We start from the raw sequence: 16,912 nt of genomic DNA on the forward strand, positions 1-16,912 counted from the left end.
CATAGTATATACACTCCGGAGGAGGGTAGGGGTTTTGTATCTTTTAACCATATCAACAATAACCTAAACAGGATTAGTGGGTATTCCACTGAGCGCATCAACTCTCCTGCACTTTTGAGTGCTGTAGTGGTATGGTAGCCAACTTCTGCTCCTGTATATGAGCCTCCTTCTATCTTCAGTCACTGAATTTCAAAGTCAGAGCCTGGGCAGATTTTGTATGGCATACAGCGGCATACAGCAGGTCCACAGGTGCAGGAGCCTGGAGCCATGAGAACTTGAGAAGCCTCTGCAAGAGGCAGTGGCACACAGCTTTCAGCTCCTGCCGAGCTCAGATCTCAACAGAGCACGCAGCCAAGCCTCCTCTGATCAGCACATCTCCTTTGAAAAGCTCATTCCAGTGCTCTCCTGCCGGTGCGCTTTAATTTGGGAAAGAAAAGCATCATCTGGCACGTCACCCTAAAGAGGCTGGTTGGTGACTTCGGGTACCCCTCTGCAAGTACCTGTACACCAGTCATCACGAGTGACTGGGTGACAAGGAACCTGTTTTATCCACTCTTAACAGCAAGACACACGGGTAGTCTTAGGATTTCCTAGTTCAGGTCATTCATTTTTGTTTTTTGGGTTTTTTTCGTTTATTTGTGGTTTTTTGTTGTTGTTGGTTTTTTTTCCCTTCATTTTTCCCCGAGTTGAACCAGGGCTGTATTATCAGAGGCTCCCGCTCTCCTACTTTTGAATTATGTTTCCATTCTGTGTGTGCCCTTCGCAAAGGCACAGAGACTTACAAGTCACTACCTAGAAAATTAATCCATCAAACTACTTCGCACCTTCGCACCTCAGCTCCCTATCAGTAAGTTGTCTCTCCATCAGTTACTCTACAAGGGAATTATGTGACATTAACTAACGCCTATGGTCTTCAAAAACAGTACAAACTATGGCAACAACAACAGAGAAGATGACACATTACATCTCTAAAAGCACGCAGAGACTTTTACGGGATAGAGGGCTATCCTGTAGGACATGCTATGTGATAGAGGGTGTCCAAGAATTCTTCTGTTCCTTCAAAGATGACCTCATTTTTACGACAACGTGTGGAATTAAGAGAGCATGAGATTAGCTTGCCATTTTCTTTGGCGCATGAGATGTCTGTATGTGTGCACCTGAACGCAAAGTTTTGTCCTGGTATTGGAAAGAGCACCGGTTTATTCAAATAGCTTTGGATATTACCTGAGCAGCACTACCAGACACCCAAGAGCCTTGAGGGCTCTAAAGCTAAGACATTTCCCCATGCTTTTCTTCTCCAGTAGCCTGAATAGTCTGTTCTGTTCTGTGCTGGGGGTCAGTGTCCAAACACCTCAGCAGACACGGGCAGCACCCTGCTGGAAGCTCCTCTGGGAGCCCCGGAGGCTGCCCAGCCAGCACCACAGACGCACCCTCTTCTCCCTCAGAACAACCTAGTCCATCTCCCTGCTCAGGCCTTGAGGTGGTTTGTGGGGTTTTGGTGGGTTTTTGTCTTTTAAATAATCATAATAAAATCCAACCTGCTATTGTGGAGAGCTGCTAAGATTGCTGGAGGTATGCAGTCATGTTTTTTGCCTGAGGCACTTCAACCCTGGACTTCAGCTCTGGCACGGCACGCAGGAGACTTCTGTCCTGCAAGACACTGTGCACCTTTTAACTCTCCCTGGCTCCAGCTTACCGCATCGTGTTTCAACTCAATTTTGCTTTCACTGATTCTACTCTAACAATATTTTCACATGCACCTCAGGGAAGCGACAAGGGAAAATTCACAAAATGTAACAGAGAGCTACTGGGCCTTTCGTACTGATTTTTCTCCTCCTTAATAAACCTTCTGCTTTTAGGCTCCCAAGACAGGAAGCATGTTGCCATCTATCACTCTGAAAAAGTAACACATCTTTTCTTCTTCCACTTTGCAGCACGGTTCTAGTCCAGAGCTGTTTTTTTTTTTTTGGTCTTTCTCCTTTCACAGCTCCGGGTCAAGGGCAACTGTGCTGGGGATGCACCTGCAAGTTTCAGGGAATATTTACAGATTTGTTTAATGGAAAATAAGCCCAAAAAGAGACAATTGAGATGTCCTTATAGGCCTCTCAACGCTTGGGGAATATTTTCAGATGCTGCCAAGTCCAGCTATATTCTTTCCCTCTCCCCAACCCTTTTTGGGAAGACACCAGGTGATAGTAAGGGAAGGAGAGGTTTATTCCTTAGTTTGAGGTTAGGTTTAAACAGATTCCTGCACTCTGCTTTCAGAAGAAGGTAGGGCTTTCAAGCATCTGCAAAACAACATTCGCGTTTCACTTTTCTTTAGGGCAAACAACAGACATTTCTGCCATACAGGGGCAACACTTCCATCACACTGCACCAGTGCCACACAGTTCGAGGGCAATTCCTGCCTTCACAAGCATAGCCCCGATATTCCATCAGCAACTGCAGGCAAATCTAGTCATCGCTTTAAACATGTGGCTTCTTCCTAAGCGAATATAAATAATTATTTTGAGTCAAGTCCTGCCTCATAAAAAGGAGGGAGGTTGTTATTGTTTAAAACTTTCCATTTTAACAATCGCAGCAAAAGTCACAGAACTGCTGGCTGGGAGGGGCTCCTGCAGGTCTCTAGTGCAGCCTCCTGCTCAGAGAGGACAGTTGCCAACACTGGACAAGGGTGATAATGGCTTTACTTAATGCCTCCAAGGTTGGAGGGTCCCCCACCTCTCTGGGCACCACCTCGGCTGAACAAGCTTATTTTTATGTCTAACTTGAACCCCCCAAAAAGAAACCCAAGTCTGTTGTCCATTGTTGTACCATGTCAGGTGGGTCTCCCAGCACAGACCAACATGGAGTTATAACACTCGCATACAGAAACTTCCACTTCTTGCTGAAGTCCATGTGCATCTATCGGCCCAGAAATCGTGTTTCTCAAGGTCCCGCTGAAGTAAAGCTGTGCCACCAAGTGTGCCTGCCACCCTCCTTAAATTAGTATCATCTGCAAAGCTGTGAGGGTTTATTCAGTATCATCATCCCCATCTGTTGATGGAGATGATGTACAACTCGGGTTCCTGGATCAACCCCTGAAGTACCTTGCTTGTTATCAGCCACCAAACTGACCTCAAGCTATTGATCACAATCTTTTCAGCATGCCCAGCCACATTTCAACTCATTTAAGAGCCTGGCTATCCAGAATAGACTGAATAAAAAAGTAGAGTTTGAAAAGCGCTCAGTGCCTTAAGCATTAAATGTGATTCTTGTATTTATAGCTGTAACAGTCTTCTGTGGCCATTATAGCCTTCCAGACAAAATTTGACATCCTACATGCTCTTCACTCATACGAACCACCTGTACCCAAACTGCTGTGATGGCACTGCATCCCACCAGCCGCGTCAACCGGCAGCCATGAAACCCTGCAGCAGCTCCAGCCTACCCAGTCAGGCGCCCTGCCTTAACTCAGCACTCTGCCCACTGCCCACGTGGCTGCAGCACAAAAGAAACACGGAGACTAGGGCATGAGACCTGCACTTCCCTACAGGCTGCCCTGCCTCAAGCACTGACAGCTGCGCTTTGCTTAGTCTGAAGGAAGACACCAACTACCTCCTCCACTGCCACCTCTCACCTCGCTACCTCCTCCCCAGGAAAGCCTCCCCTACCAAATAAACATCATTTTTCCCTATCGCACTACAGCACCTTCACTGCTTTCCCCCCGGACGAGCTCTAGAGCCGTGAGCCAGCCCACCGGCACATGTGTGCGACAGGCAGAGCGCGGCCAGGCCTCTGGCTGCTCCCTATCCACTCGAGCACAGGAGCTCCTAGGGAGCTGGCTTCCCTGGAGCTGCTGGTCGGAGAGCGTAAGATGATTCAAACCAGCCACTTGATGAAAACGAAACTCATGAGGCCCTAACTTGAGTTATTTTTCCACCTATTATATAACTCCAGTGAATGAGACGGAGCAACTCTACTCTGCTGACAGAAGGTTTTTTTGCTTGTCACTTTTTTAATCCATTGGGTTCTCTCTGTGCACAGCCAACATAAACAAACGGGTTCCCAAAATGACAGCCAGGACTAAGGCTCATCTTGCACATTTTATGGATGCTTCATTCCACTCCTGCTGCTTGTACAGCCTCTGCTGTCAGTTAGAGAGAACAGAGCCCTAGAGCTGCCCTGCCAAGCTGGCCAGCCCTCCCAGCACACAAAGCTGACCTTGGCAGAGTAACCAAGTTTATCGCATTTGGGAAAAAAAAGAAAAAAACCCAACCATCTATTTATATAGATACATAATGAATAAATAACAAACTCACAAGGAGTTCCTATGGGAAACAAAGTACAGTGCTTTTCAGAGGTGCTGTGCAACTGCAGCTTCAGTCACAAACAGATGTACCAAACAATTCCTGAAAATAATAATACGCTGAATGCTGCTGCTCACTCATTAATGAGAAAAAATGCAATCTAGACGTTTCAGAGCTAACACAAAAGCTCCCAGGGGATTAAGGCTGGGCAGTGTATTTCCTGTCAGGTTAGAAGTTGATTCCTTTTGCCTCCCACCTGCCCTCACTTTTACATAAGAATCAAGATTCCTCATCATCCAGACCAGATTCAACCACTGTGGAAGCCTCCACGCACACCGAGGAAAAGGACATGACAACTACCAAGATGCGCAAGAGGCAACTCCACCCTGCTCCCTCAAGGCAGCAGTAGATACCCAATGGCTGACTGACATTGTAAATGTCAAAACCAAAGCAGAACATCCCAGAAAATAATGTGTGCCACAAAAGTTTCTTCTCACTTAACCACCTCTCTGATATTACAAATCTCATGCCTCCTTCCCAGCATTTCAGAGATGACCAGAACGTTTTCATCTATGCTTTGAAGATGTTACTGCTGGTTATCTTCCAAAGGCATTATTAACAGGGAAGAAGTGGGAGAAGTTACCTTTGAACTGCTTGATCATATTCTGATGGTTCTCAATAGCCTCCTGCAAGATCATTTCAGGTTGGTCCATCTTCCATCGCCACTCTGTGCCCACTGGATTTGTATGATGTCTGAAGGAAAAAAAGAGACAGAGTTATTCACTGTTGCTTGTAACGTACATGGAAGAACCCGTCTGTCGACCCAGGGACTTTGGCACTGTTTAGTAGTATTAAAAGCAACAAGAAATTCTCAGCAATATCCTGCTTCTGACACAATGTGCAGATGTCATCTTTGAACACCATTCTCATACCCCTGTCCTTCCAGGCTCTGGTCTCCCCAGAAGAATGGAACTTGCAGTTTATGTTAAACTTAACATACCTATTTTGAATCACAGGTAAACAGTTTCTAAGCTAAAATGATGCTCTGCAGCCAGAAAGACCTCTATAAAGGAAGGAAAACTCATTCTACCTTCTCTTCTGACCACAGCTGTGCAAAGCACTAGAAAAGGAAGGCCCTAAGCCATTTTTAGTTCCATTGCAAAGGTACTAACTGCCACCCTGACAAACACACGATTTGTTTCTAATCCAGTCTTTGTGTAATGCTCTAGTAACAAGACAGATGGGGGCAGATGACTTGAAACTGTATGAAGAGACTAGGAAGTCAGCAGTATGCCAGAGGTGCACTGCTGGTGGATCTGGTTAACCTCTCAGATTTACTCAATAGGGACTTCTCATCACTTCTGAGACCTGCTAGCTACCGCTTTACTAAAACCCAAGCAGACTGCAGAATAAAGCCACTGATCTTCCATCTGAGGGACAGCTGGTATCACATTGGGTTAGGAAGCCAACCCTGCCTACCCAGAAAGGACCACTGTACCCACATTTTGTTTTCTTCAAAAACAGAAAAAGCCTACCTGGGCAAAACCACCCAAGCACCTGGAAGATATATGGAGTTTCTCCCCATTCCCTATTTCATTAGCCTGAGAGGATGTTACAAAGCCATTGTAAGTCATCTGGAAAAAAAACGCATCCTGACCAGCAAATAAAATATTACAAGCAACTGGTGTGGTGCCCATCGCACTTGCACCTGGACAAACAATGCAGAGAGAGTCTGCACAAGGGCACAGACCTCTCCTGATGAGAGGAATTTCCCATGAACATTCCCGCACTTAGACTGGTATCGAACAGGGGTAATTCAGCCTTTAAGTATCATCCCAAGAAAATCAACAACTTTCTGTGCTTTCACCTCCTTGTTCTCTCTTCTCTCGCTTTTTCCCAAAATAGGCTACAAAAGTTCCTCCACTTTTCCCCTACCAATTCTACTGCAGCTCACAAAATAACTTACTGATGGAAGAGTAGCATATTTTGCAGCGTCTTTCAAAATAGCACTGTTAGACTAGGCTCTAGACCAGATAGCTCTGGACAAGAAAACAAGATCAAGCAATACATACTAATGAAATGGTTTTCTGACCAGCTGATCTCCTTTTCTTCTAACCACTCTATCATCCCTAGAAGTCAGCCAGAGATGACTGTGAGGTTACCTGCCGTGTTCAGCCTTCCAGCTACATGTGCATTAGGACGTGACACCCAGCATTTAACTAAACGAGAAAAGACAGGCAGAAGCACCTTGTCAGAATGAAGTGGCTGGTCCAGTTCTTACTGAAGACAATCAAGACTCCCACTGACTTCTCCAAGTAAGAAAGACCTGCACCTCCATGCTTTAACTGTGCTAAAACACTGAATTTTCTTTTTCTTTTTTTCCCCTCATCTGCCAACACAGAAAGTTTTCTGAATGCCAACTATAAAAGGCACTTATAAAACTCTTACATGTTTAACTGCATAACTTGTACCTTGTATATTTAACAGTGCAAGTTGGCAGAAAAATCAATAGCTGTCCAGCATGCATCAAGAGCCTGTTAGTGTCTAACAGTCCTTGAATTTTTAACACATTCTGTTTAATAAACATACCAGGCCATGTCTACAAAGTGACTTATTTGGCAAAAAACAGTTTCTCTTCTAATAGGGGGGAAAAAAAGTAGTGTCTTGTGGCTTATGAGATTGTTTCACAGTCCCTGGCACAGACACTAGTTCACTGTAACCTTCCCATTCTCCTGCAGGCTCTGTGACCCTCTGCAGTATCCGCCTCACCAGCTACTCCAGTCTGGAGCAGGTAATGTGCATAGTATTCCTTCCCTTCCCAAAATAACACAAGCAAAAAAAAAAAAACACACCAAATCTCACCCATAACCACACACCAGAAAAGCCTTATTTTATTAGACTCCAGGTGTGAAACAGGTTTGATTTGATACTTCGGAGACAAGCCATCACCACCACAGCGCCCACCACCATGGAGCGATGCAAGACTGCATGAAACGTGATGGGGAGCTCCCAGCTCGCTCCTGCTCTTGCCTGGCAACAAGACTGCCTCCAATCCAGCCTTATTTGTATTCTCATCAGACCTGTGATCTACCAGTGTTATTTGCCAACATGTCCCTGGTAGTCAGACCTCTGTGAAGGCGTATTCTTCAGTGGGGCAGTGCATCCCCTTCCCCAGTCACTTGTGTATTATTTTAATAAATCAGCTCTTGCTTGATACCCTGTTTTAACGTGGTTGCTCCCTTCTGTGAGCAATCCTTAGTATTATGAAGTCTTTCAAGAAACTTTGAGGGAAAACACAGCACGAGTGTGAAGTATCATTTACTCCAATGATCAACTGATTGATGCTGATACCTGGTGGGGAACTCAAAGGTGAAGAAATATTGGTGGCAGTGATCATGAAAAGACAGAGCACATGGCTCCCAGGAAGGGACAGGAGGGAAAGAGCAGAACTAGAACAAGAGAGTTCAAGAAAGCAGACTTCAGTGAACCCTGAGACTGTCAGGTGAGACCCTAGAGAAGAGTTTAAGGGCAAAGGAGTTCAGGAGAAATGGCAGGGTTTTTTTAAACACTACTAAGGCAGAAGTGCAAACTGTGGCAACAAAAAGCCAAGATGTGAAGAGCAGTAAGAAACCAATCTGGCAGAATCACAGGCTCTTCTGCAACCTTGCAATCCCCCAGCTGAAAATAAAAGGAAGAGCACAAGAACACAAGGTCATCATCAGAAAGGTCAAGGCAGAAAATCAGATATAAGTAGGAAGGGATATACAAAAGGGCTAACAAGACTTTCCTGTAATGATGCCAGGAATAAGAGGAAGACCAAGGAAAAACTTGTCCAATGCACAAGCAAATGTTTAATGTTTCTCTGTTACAACAAGAGGCCTGTTCCCACCTTTTCTTCTACTTTCTCCTGATGGCAACGGGAAGAACGCAGATGGAACTAGGAAGAGGACAGGTTAGAGATATTTAAATTAAATTAAATGTTTTCACTAGGATGGGTAAACTCACCCTGGAGCACGCTGGATGGATTGGCTGACAGTATCAGAGTTGCTAGCAATAAGCTCAAAGTTTGTGAGGAGCATGAAAGTGATTTAAAAAACACACTGGAAAAGTGTGTTTTAAATCCAATGCCCACTTTTGCAGGAGCCAAAGATTTCCCTACCAGCCCTCTTAACTTCCAGTTCCTCACGTCATACAGGCTTAAATAAGCATGAGCCCCAGAACAAAGCACTGAGATAACAGCCAACATGAACCTGCTGAGAACACTTCATGCCAAGACCATCCCTGGGCCTTGCAGGCAAAGGGAAAGGAGAAGAGGTTGAGCTTTTGACACCGCCTTACCCAGTATTCCCATAACCTGCCCAGAGAAATACTCTGTAAGCAGTACTGTTTCGTAAGAGAGCACAAATCAGGGCAGAAAACCTGAATCAAAGATTAGTTACTGCTGGCTCAGTGGGACACTAGATCCATCCCAAAAGGCATCTGCAGGGTTGGGTCCTGCACTGGTCCTATTCAGCAGCTCCCAAGAGCTGAACGGTGGCTCGGGAGGCAGGCTTACCACAGCTGAGCTGGCACCTGGACATGCAAACTCCGGGAGGACAGCGTGCAACTAAAGATCACCACATTTACGGTATTACATAGTCATAACTTGCATTTCACTGCAAAATGCCTTGTGGTGGGGATAAAGTGAAGACACCAAGCCCTTCAGATTTACTTGCTACAAATCAGATGACACTCACTTTAAAAAGAAAAAACAAGGTCTTGATAGGAAGAGCAATTAAACCATCCCTATCTAGACTGCTGTCTGAGGGAGAGGAACGCGATGTTTCTACAGACATTTCCTGTTCAATAACAGACAGTTGTTTCTCATGTTGCTCTGAGCAGTCTTTTGTTAGCTGTAGGGATGAGAAAAATAATAATTTACTGTGAATAAATCCAGGAAGAGAAAAAAAACTTTTGGAAAGTCATGGAATTATTCCTAAAGGTTGATAATTTTAAACAATTTTAGAGAAGAAAGAGTTGGGGAAAATAAGGCTGAAGTCAAATGTTTGGATATCTGAACATCCAAAGAAAACTCTCATTTTAAAAGCCACAAAATATTCAGTATTTTCAAAACCAAATTTGGGTTTTTCTCATGTTTTAAAATCGACTTAAATAAAAATATTTCAGAAACAGGTGAAAAAGCCCAAAATTAATTGATGAATTTTAGATTAAACAAAATATATCAACCCATAACTCCTACACTTTCACTAGGAGTGCATTGCAGCTGAACCCTCACTAACTTCCTAAGGTTTTTTTAAATCAGCTGCTCAATCAAAATAAATCTAGTCTTTTCCTTGGGAGATTACTTGGCCATCTTACAACACCTGGTGGTAACTCATGATAGTACCGATAGTGAGGACTTCAGACCAGGTTGGTTTTGGCAGTTCCTCTGAACCGAGAGGACTGAACTTCAGAAGGTTTTTAGAACAACCCACTTCTGGTACTCGGCCCTGGGGAGGCCCCACCTCGAATGCTGGGCTCAGAAGGCCCCTGAGGGGCTGGAGCGTGTCCAGAGAAGGGCAGCGGGGCTGGGGCAGGGTCTGGAGCACAAGTGTGCTGGGGGGCGGCTGGGGGAGCTGGGGGGGTTTAGCCTGGAGAAGGGGAGGCTGAGGGGAGCCCTTCTCGCTCTCTGCAGCTGCCTGAGAGGGGCTGGAGTGAGGGGGGGGCTGGTCTCTGCTCCCAGGTCACTAGCGACAGGACGCAAAGGAACAGCCTCAAGTTGTGCCAGGGGAGGTTTAGGTTGGAGATTAGGAAAAATTTCTTCACTGAAAGGGTTGTCAAGCACTGGACCAGGCTGCCCAGGGAAGGGGTTGAGTCACCATCCCTGGAGGTATTTAAAAGACATTTAGATGTGGTGCTCAGGGACATGGTTTAGTGGTGGGCTTGGCAGTGCTGGGTTTACAGTTGGACTCAATGATCTTAAAGGTCTTTTCCAACCTAAATGATTCTATGATTCTTTTCTAACTCACACTTCTGAAATCATAAGGATGGAAGATGCCTCATACTGAAAAGCTACATTCCAACTCTAAGAAATGCTTTTTTTAAGAGAAGCACAGTTTCTAGAAAGGTGGGCAATGCTGAGCACCTCCCAGAAGTCTGTCCTGTGCTTGTGTGAACATATTTCATTCCTTCCCAGAGCACCACACTCAGCGCAGTCCCAAAGGTTATTTCAAAACTAGCTTGCATGTCAGGATGTACAAGATTGCTTTCAAAGGCCATGATCACTCCATCACGTTATCGATTACTGTAACTGGGTACCAAGTCACCAACCACCTGCAGCAACTAATAAGAAACGTGTGAGCATTTCACCTGCTCATATTCACTGCTGATTCCATAAAATGTAAACTAATAACCAAGGCCAACTACAAAAGCCTTCAACAAGGCCAAGACCAGGAAAAAACACACTGCCGTAGGATGAAGAGTATAGCTCTCAATCCCAGTAAGTCGCTGGCAGGGTACTTTTTCTTCCTATCATAACCTTTTTGCATAACATACCACTGCCCAGGGTAAGCTGGGAATCCTCCCGAGGCAGATTCTAATTTGGGGACTATGCGCAGTTACAGTGACCTTCCCCCACGTTTCCGTGCCTGATTTGGCAAAGCGCTGTCTAACCAACACCGAGAGCCACCCTGAGCAGCACAGCCTTTTGCACAGTGCTGAGCAACTGATGCAACCCCATCCCGTGCAAACGGGAAGCACCAACGGCATTGCCAGTGCCTTAGCAAAGGGCCAACGCTCCCGTGAGCTGGCACACGAGCACCCAGCTGCGACAGTCACTAGGGTCTGCTCCCATCTCACCCGATGGACCCTTTTCTCCTAGAAATGCCTCAGATTTTTACAGTGCTGGCAGAGCAGCACATAATGGCATCGAGGCTTTTTTGTGCCTTCACCATTGACAGGGACATGAACGAGCTATATTCTATGATGTCCTCTCCCACAGCATTCACATGGTTACCTCAAGAGCTCCTGAAGACAGACAAGGCCAAAGGACCACAAAAGAGTGAAGAATCAAATCTGAAGAAAACAATGAACCTTGGGTCACCACATATTAATGCTGTAAACAAAAAATAACCACACTGAAACACTGGAAGCAGAAAGTAGTCACTTAGCAGAACAAGGACAGAAGGCTGGAGATGCAGAGAGGCTCTGAGCTTTCAGGCTCAGGTTCCGAGTTTTACAAACCTGCAGTGTCAGCTCCTTCAATATCATAATATTTTACATTTTCCTGAAGAATTCAGCCTCTGGAGTCAAGTTACTTAATGAGAAGCTTTTGGTTTAATCTATGTTTTAAGTTTCTTCCTAATTTTTTAAAGGCCTTATTTAAGTACCCCTCCTATGGGAGATTATTAATCTCTTCATTTTGCAGGGCTTACCATGATCACCGGCTTTCGGTCACACACTTATTTAGATCATCTGAACAGAACTTTAACTTGTACAGTAGACAACAGCTGAAGCTTAAACCTCCAAGTACAGGTAATAAACATCATAAAATTACAGAAGAAGAAATATAAACCAATTTTTTATGGGATATTTCACCCTGTGTTGCTTCCTCCTCAGATGCAAAAATAATAAACTCTATTAATTTAAATCTTATTTAGCTGTTCCATCTCTCCACAATAATTGATTGGGCTTTGGACACTCCGCCAGAAAACATAATCTAATCAGGTTTGCCTGGTGATTGTGCCACAATACACAGTGTCAGAAAGCCTCAGTCCTCACACTTGCTCTAATTGATTAAAAGATTCGGTCACTTGCACATTTCCATTTAGACAATTAAGCTAAAGAGACACTACACACACAGTGAGACCAGCTGAGAGCAATAATGGATAGTGACAGACTATTTTTATAGGAAGAATTATGACTTTGGGATGTTGCAGTAATTAAGGTGTTTCCTTCCCCCCCCCCCCCCAACCTTGCTTTTGATACAACAACTGCAGGAGTTCAACACGGCATGGGGAAACACCACACAAACGATCAATCTGCTTTTCCTGCCCTCCGAAGAAGCTGCCATGTTATAAACCTGCATCATCAAACTCTCAGCCAGCTCCCTGAAGCGGAGAGGCAGGAAGCACGAGCCAGCAGTCACACCAGTAAGGGGGCAGCGGCAGGCTTGTACCAGGGATGTACTGCTTCGAAGGACAAGGAGGAGGAAAAAAAGGTCTCCAGTGCAGAGTCAAACTACATCTTTTACAAAAAAAACCCTAACTTTCTGAGTGTGTTTGGATGCTGGCTCCAACCATGATGCCTGGTTCAGGGCCAAAATGTGTCAGTCATGACCGGCCAACTACAATGACATCTAATTCCCAGGGAAAGCAGCTCAACTACAGCATTTTTGCCAAAGTAAGGAAGAGAAAATAAACAGGCTCCTTGGCCTTTTCCTCAGCAATCCTGGGAGAGCTGCAGTGGTTATGCAGTTGGAAACATTGGCAGACTCTACAAATGTCAAAAATCTGAAAGAAGAGATCGGGGCGGGGGATGAGAAACACAGCAGTCTTATCTGCAACTTCGTGTGCAAAGCTGCACGATGGGACCAGCAAGGAATAAAACCTGTATTTAAAACATTTTGCCAGCAGTAGATCAAAACTATTGCTTCTTGTGTCTCCAACAGCACAGATGGTAACTGTTAATAAGAAGGTAACATGCTTATCCTACCCAGCCAGCGGTGCCTGTGATTTTACATTTAGCCTCACGTGATTAAGAATCTGCAAGGCATGGTGGGGTGAAAATTAAAAAGAAATATAGAGAGAGACAGAGGTAGTCCTGGCTGCAGGGTTTGTGAACTGCACTGACACGCAGCTGGTAAGGAGGAGAGTGGGTATGGAAGTCTCCTCTTCCTACACCAAATTAACCGGACCTGGCACAGCTCACAGCCACACAAAGGCTACAGCAGCCCAAGCATGAGGTCTGAAAAAGCAACCAGAACTGAGAAAGCTTCTTTCAGTTCTGCTTTAAGTCAGCTTAAGGTTTACATAAAGCAAGCCTTGGGATTAAGTCTCAAACTGAGCCTCAATTCTTCCAACTCAGTAGAGGTCTGAAGAGAGAAGACAGGCAGCTGAAGTCCATATGGAAAAGTCCAACAACTGCAACCCATTTCACCCACAGAAGGTAAAGAAGTGAGAATACTTTTCAGCACAGTCCCCTGGAAAGCTGTTCCCTTGCATCCAGGCTGTTACCATTAGTAAAATAAGCATTCTAGCATTTGTTATCATTAGGGCTGCTGTTTCCAGGATTCCTCTTAGAAGTGACAAATGAAAGGTACAGGACGATGAGTTAGAGGCACATAGAGTTAGAGACACATAGCTGTTTATCCCAATTACTGCACTTTTCAATGTACACTCATTTGACTTCCCCAGTTCAGTCCCATACTCCAGACACAGGCTGCTGCTGCTGCTAAGAAATATCAGAGTTGGGTCATTTTGAAGGGGAACAGTATGAAATGGTCTGCAGTGCAATACCAGGAACAAAATGCCTCATTCTGGTGATGTTATTGCTTTCTATTTGGTGTTTATGTACCTTCTGTATAGGGACAGAGAGATAACATGCATGGCAATCTTCCTACCAGTACAGTCACCACTGCAGAATTAAATGCACCATCGTCAGGCCACACCTGGAGCGCTGTGTGCAGTTCTGGTCCCCGCTGTACAAAAAGGATGTGGCCAGGCTGGAAGGGGCCCAGAGAAGGGCCACCGGGATGATCAGAGGACTGGGAAGCTGCCATACGGGGCTAGGCTGGGAGAGCTGGGTTTGTTCAGCCTTGAGAAAAGGAGGCTCAGAGGGGATCTCATCACCATGTACCAGGACTTAAGGGGCAGCTACGAGGAGGATGGAGACTCCCTTTTTACATGGAGTCCCACGGGGAGGACAAGGGGGATGGACACAAGTTGCTCTTGGGGAGATTCCGATTGGACACCAGAGGGAAGTTTTTCACAGTGAGGACAGTCACCGTTGGAATAATCTCCCCAGGGAAGGGGTTGGCTCGGCCACATTGGACACCTTCAAGAGTCGTCTGGGCAGGGTGCTGGGCCATCTTGTCTAGGCTGGGCTCTTCCCAGAAAGGTTGGACTAGATAATCCCTGAGGTCCCTTCCAACCCGGGATTCTGTGATTGCTAGCTGATACATTGGAAAAAAAGAGGAACGAGCAGTACATTTTTCTTCCCAGACATCAAATTGCTCCGAAGAAAAGCAGCAGAACTTGCACATTAAACAAGCCATTTGCTGTGTCCTTTCAAGCCAGGACATCATGATGAAAGCCCACCAAGAGCACCAATTAACATTTTGGTATAGAACCCCAAATGACCACTGTCTAACGCTTATACTTAACACTAACATGGGAGACAGCTTCCAAGTGCCTTCAAAATTATAGCGCTCCTTTTGCACTGATGCTGTCATTTAAACGTTCTCAGGAAAGAGTCACATTATTATAACTTTAAGACTATGAAAGACACGAAAATGGTACTCAGAGGAATTTGGCTGGTTGTGCATGGAAGTGTTGGGATGTTGGACACCCAGGCTTAGGGATGGAATGGGTGTTATTGGCAGCCAGACCCCTGGGGTAGGCATAAACACCAAAGGAAGCACAGCCCCCATGGTCTGAATTAACTAGCAAGGTAGAAGACAAAAGAGCTCAAAGAATAACCTCCATGTCCTCCCACTCAGTACGCTTTCACGTCACTGCTTTTATTTCTGCTGAACCCCTCAGTCTCTCTCTCCCCAATCCCATCCTGCACACCCCCAGCCTCGCAAAAAACCTCCCTCGGAAATCCAGGCATTTCGGTGAGTAAGCGCTGCTAGAGCGGCTCATGGTTCAGATCCAGGCAAAGCTCATTTCCTTTAGAGAATTAACAACAAAGTAATTCCTCTGAGAAAAGGGGTCACTTTACTGACTAAAATGGAAAGTCATTTATTAGCTACTGTTTCAGGAAGGCAAGAGTTACCAGGTCACCACTTCTCACTCATTAAGAATGCAGCTGAATTGGTGGGGGTGAAGGTGCTTTAAATAAGAAAAACGGTCCAATTTCAGAACAAAGATACCCGCAGTGCTTAACACCTTGGTGGCTCTGCACAAGACAAGCCAGCCCACATTCTCCAGAGCACCGGAGCCATGGGGAGCCTCAGACAGTGATCTCCAGAGGGAGCCAAGCCTCTGGGAAGCGCTCAGAGCAGGGGCAGTGGGAATTGCAGGGTGGCTGATGGAGAGGTGTCTATCTCCAGCCTCCCTGATTCCTCCTCCCATGGGTCCCCAGCCAGACTGAACTTGTTGGAGCCCACAACCTGGCTGCACAGGTGACAGTTCTAGGGGAGGCAGCACTAGGGAGCCCTTGGATCCTCTTCAGCCTCTGAGGTGCAGAGCCCACCCACCCAGCTCACCCCCTACCATCCCTGACCCACGGGCCCCACGGCTCTCGGAAGGGCAGGAGAAGGGTAGGAAGGGGGAGCCACACTGCTTCCTTCTAAACCCTTCCTCCCCAGCTCCCAAGTGAAAAGGCCACACAAGCAACGCACGCTGCTTTAGGTGTGAGGAACAGGAGAGGGACAGAATGGAACAGAGCCCCCCATCCCGAAGTAAAACTGCATCGGTATTTTACCTCCAGCAAAAGACGCATTTGTTTGCACAAGCCAGGCTCGGCGTGGCCTCCATGCAGCGGTGGCTCTCAATTCCGTAAAATGTGTGTTTGTAGCAGCCTCCTCTGCCTCGAAGCATTGACTAACAGCAGAGAAAGACACATACAAATACCAAAAAAGTTAAAATGCACCATCTGTAAACAAACTGAGTGCAAAGGATTGAAATCTGCTCCCAGGCATATCTGCAGTTTCCAGTCCCTAGTAACTTCGCTGTTCAAAGTCACCTGTGGCAGACATCAGAGCAAGGTCACAGCTGTGGAGCAAGTCTGAATAATGACAGACGCAGAAAGAAATTCACAGCTCACAGATTAGTATACAGTCTGATTGTTTATCTACATCCTTACAGAAACAAGGCATTTATGATGTCAAATTTGCAACTGTTTCAGAGGACAGAAACTTCAACATAATCCATAACTTCTTACTTGCGACACCAAAGCATAACAATGTGCTTTACTGAAGCTTTTACGTGTACCAGCCAACAAAAGAAAGCAGGCGAAGCCACTTAAGCTGCAAGAAATACTATTGTAAAAGCCCACTAAAGAGTAACAAGGATCAATTTCAAGGCTGCGCTACTGAACACTCAAGTTTTTTCATTTGTCTAGTAGAGTATTTCTTCTAGCGCTAAATTAAACAAACACGCTGACCTTATAAATCCCCATTCACACCAGCCAGCGGCTCCAGCAGGACGCCGCGCTTCCCTTCACAAGAGAACCGCAGCAGCCTTCCCGCCAGGAGATATCTCCTATTTAGCATGCAAGTTGCTTGGAGCAAAGACTGTCTTTCATTATGTCAGTTAAATAATAATAAGTGAGAAAGAATCTTTACTACACTCAAGGGAAAATTTGAAATATGACACAGTAACTTTTAATCTACCTTGCTCTAGCTGAAGAGTCCTGGTGATCCAAGAGAAAGTCTCCACCGAGCAGCAGGGAAAGAATATACAGGTAATCCCTAACATATG

The 16,912-nt window shown here is 45.6% G+C and overlaps 1 protein-coding gene across 4 annotated transcripts in view; it reads right to left on the reverse strand.

Moving 5' to 3' along the window:
• LOC142066269 (S-adenosyl-L-methionine-dependent tRNA 4-demethylwyosine synthase TYW1-like) overlaps positions 1–16,912 on the reverse strand; it is a 108,670-nt gene that overhangs the window by 57,409 nt on the left and 34,349 nt on the right. For all 4 annotated transcript variants that reach the window (XM_075113541.1, XM_075113543.1, XM_075113544.1 and 1 more), the window contains exons 10-11: positions 15,915–16,033; positions 4,933–5,042 (exon numbers count right to left, since the gene is read on the reverse strand). In XM_075113541.1, the coding sequence (XP_074969642.1) occupies positions 4,933–5,042; positions 15,915–16,033 (229 nt within the window). The remainder of the gene's footprint in view (positions 1–4,932; positions 5,043–15,914; positions 16,034–16,912) is intronic.

Source organism: Phalacrocorax aristotelis, chromosome 18 (genome assembly GCF_949628215.1).
Source record: "Phalacrocorax aristotelis chromosome 18, bGulAri2.1, whole genome shotgun sequence".
Lineage (NCBI taxonomy): Eukaryota > Metazoa > Chordata > Aves > Suliformes > Phalacrocoracidae > Phalacrocorax > Phalacrocorax aristotelis.